The sequence below is a fragment of the Corvus brachyrhynchos genome, unplaced genomic scaffold (assembly GCF_000691975.1).
Source record: "Corvus brachyrhynchos isolate BGI_N302 unplaced genomic scaffold, ASM69197v1 scaffold245, whole genome shotgun sequence".
NCBI lineage: Eukaryota > Metazoa > Chordata > Aves > Passeriformes > Corvidae > Corvus > Corvus brachyrhynchos.
In genome coordinates this window covers 5,524,152-5,526,141 of record NW_008238988.1, presented here as the reverse complement: position 1 = coordinate 5,526,141, position 1,990 = coordinate 5,524,152, and the positions used below count along the sequence as shown (strand labels likewise).

At 47.6% G+C, this 1,990-nt stretch overlaps 1 protein-coding gene across 1 annotated transcript in view; it reads left to right on the top strand.

Moving 5' to 3' along the window:
* Positions 1-620: 620 nt before the first annotated feature.
* Positions 621-1,990, top strand: part of CUNH14orf166 (chromosome unknown C14orf166 homolog) — a gene marked incomplete at its 5' end in the record, with an annotated part of 12,231 nt that continues 10,861 nt past the window's right edge. The window contains one exon of the mRNA XM_017738805.1: positions 621-773. Within this exon, the coding sequence (XP_017594294.1) occupies positions 621-773 (153 nt within the window). The remainder of the gene's footprint in view (positions 774-1,990) is intronic.

Here is a 1,990-nt window from a genome sequence, read left to right as displayed (position 1 = left end):
GGATGGGCTTTATGGCCCTTCCCACCCAAACCATTCCATGATTCCATGAGTAGATCCCATCCAGAGCCAAAATCTCCCGGCTGGGCTTCGAGGGAGCAGTGGCACCCCAGAGCGGTGAGCGGCTCCGTCCGGGTTCTGTTCGCAGCGGGGTTGTGTCCCCCGCTCTGAACATCCCTGGAATGCCTGGGAACTGTGGCATTCCAGCTCCCAAATAACGGGATTTGGGCTCAGCAAGCAAGAGGAGTCAACAGTGAAGGGAAAAACTGTGCAGCCGCAATATTTATGTCGTGTTTTGTGGGAGGAGTTGGGGGCTGATGTTACATGTGTTGTGCTTTTCCTGAAAACAGAGTTAGAAACCCAGTTTCTCTGTCATTTTTTCATCTTTCTTTCTTTGCTTGGTAAGTTATTATTATATTCCCAGTAAAAACAATCTGTTGGCTGATACCTTTTAATGTGGTCAGTTTGAAAAATGAAAACCACTCAGGGTTGATTTTGGGTCGGAGAATCCACAATTTTAATGGGTTTTTATATATATATATATATGTAGGGTTTTAATGGTAAAAGTGCTCACAGGCATCAAGGTTTGTATGAATTGGATCAAAACTTAAGATCTTGGTTAATTCCTGCCTTGTTTCCTCCTCCCCACAGATGAAACAGAGTTCAGGAATTTCATTGTCTGGCTCGAGGACCAGAAAATCAGACACTACAAGATCGAGGACCGAGGGAATTTGAGGAACATCCACAGCGATGACTGGCCCAAATCCTTTGAGAAGGTATTTCCTTGCTCCAAACAAGTGGTGGTGTAAATGATCTTCACCAGCTGCTGCAGCTGTGGAACGGAAATAACTCGGGATATTTGTCCTGTTGGTGAACTCTTCTGTTTCTAGGAATTGAAATGAATTATTGAAGCCAAACTGGGGGAGTTTTATTACAATGGGAGGGTTTTGTGCATAGTTTTCCCTCAGCTTTGTTTGTTCAGTAGGTGGAGTATCCATCCTAATCTGGTTGGGGTTTTTTTTGCCTGATTTGATTCAGCTCTTGAAGCAGAAAGAAGACTGACTGCAAATAAACAGATTTTTTCTGCATTAATGCTTCCCCTGTCCCAAAAGGAGGTGGATGAGTCTCCTGCAGGCCTTGCCAGCATGTGGGGGAAAATTCCTGCAGCTCATCCCTGCACCTCCTGTCATTCCAGATGGATTTCCTGGCTCCAGATGGACTCTGGGTGATCTCCTCTGTGCTCCTGAGCATTTGGAATCACCACCAGGCTCTTGAGCTTTTCCTCTTGGTTCCCATTTCCTTTCTCTGTAATCCCCACTGCCCCTTCATCCCACTTTTTTCCCCCTGGCATCACTTGCTGTGCTCACTGCCCAGGAGCTGCGGTGCTCAGGCTTTGCAGGGGGAACCTGAATCATTCCAGTATCCCGCAGGTAAATGGAAATAGCTGGAATTCCTGGCAGCTGGTGCTGTTGTGGTGTCAGTGGTGCCTTTCCTGGCTTGGCTGGACTCTCCTCTCCATAACTGCCAGGGAATCCCTGCTTTCCTGCCCCTGGCATCCTTTTCCCAGCTGTGTGGCTCCCAGAATGTCACCCCATCCCTGACAGAATGTCACCACATCCCAGTTTTTGGGAGCCTTGGCAGCAGCCAGGGCTGGATCTCGTGCTTTGGGTTCAGAAGAGCACAGACAGAACCTCAGCCACTTTTTGGCCCCTCTCTTGTTTCACAAAATCCCTAAGAAAGTGAAAATTATTACTTCTGCTGCTCCAGGGAATCCTCTGGTTTGTGGAAGCCTTAGGCAGCTTCATTCCAGGTGGGAAGATTTGCTCCAATTTGTTTCCCCTTCCCTTGTTCCATTTGCTCTGTGACACGAGCAGAGAGCAAAGCGGGGGGGTTTTGGCTTGCCTGGGTGCAGTCTGACAATAAATAACATTCACTAAAAAGGAAATTCCATTGCCAGATGTCAGATCTGATTTGGATTGGGACACTCCAACAC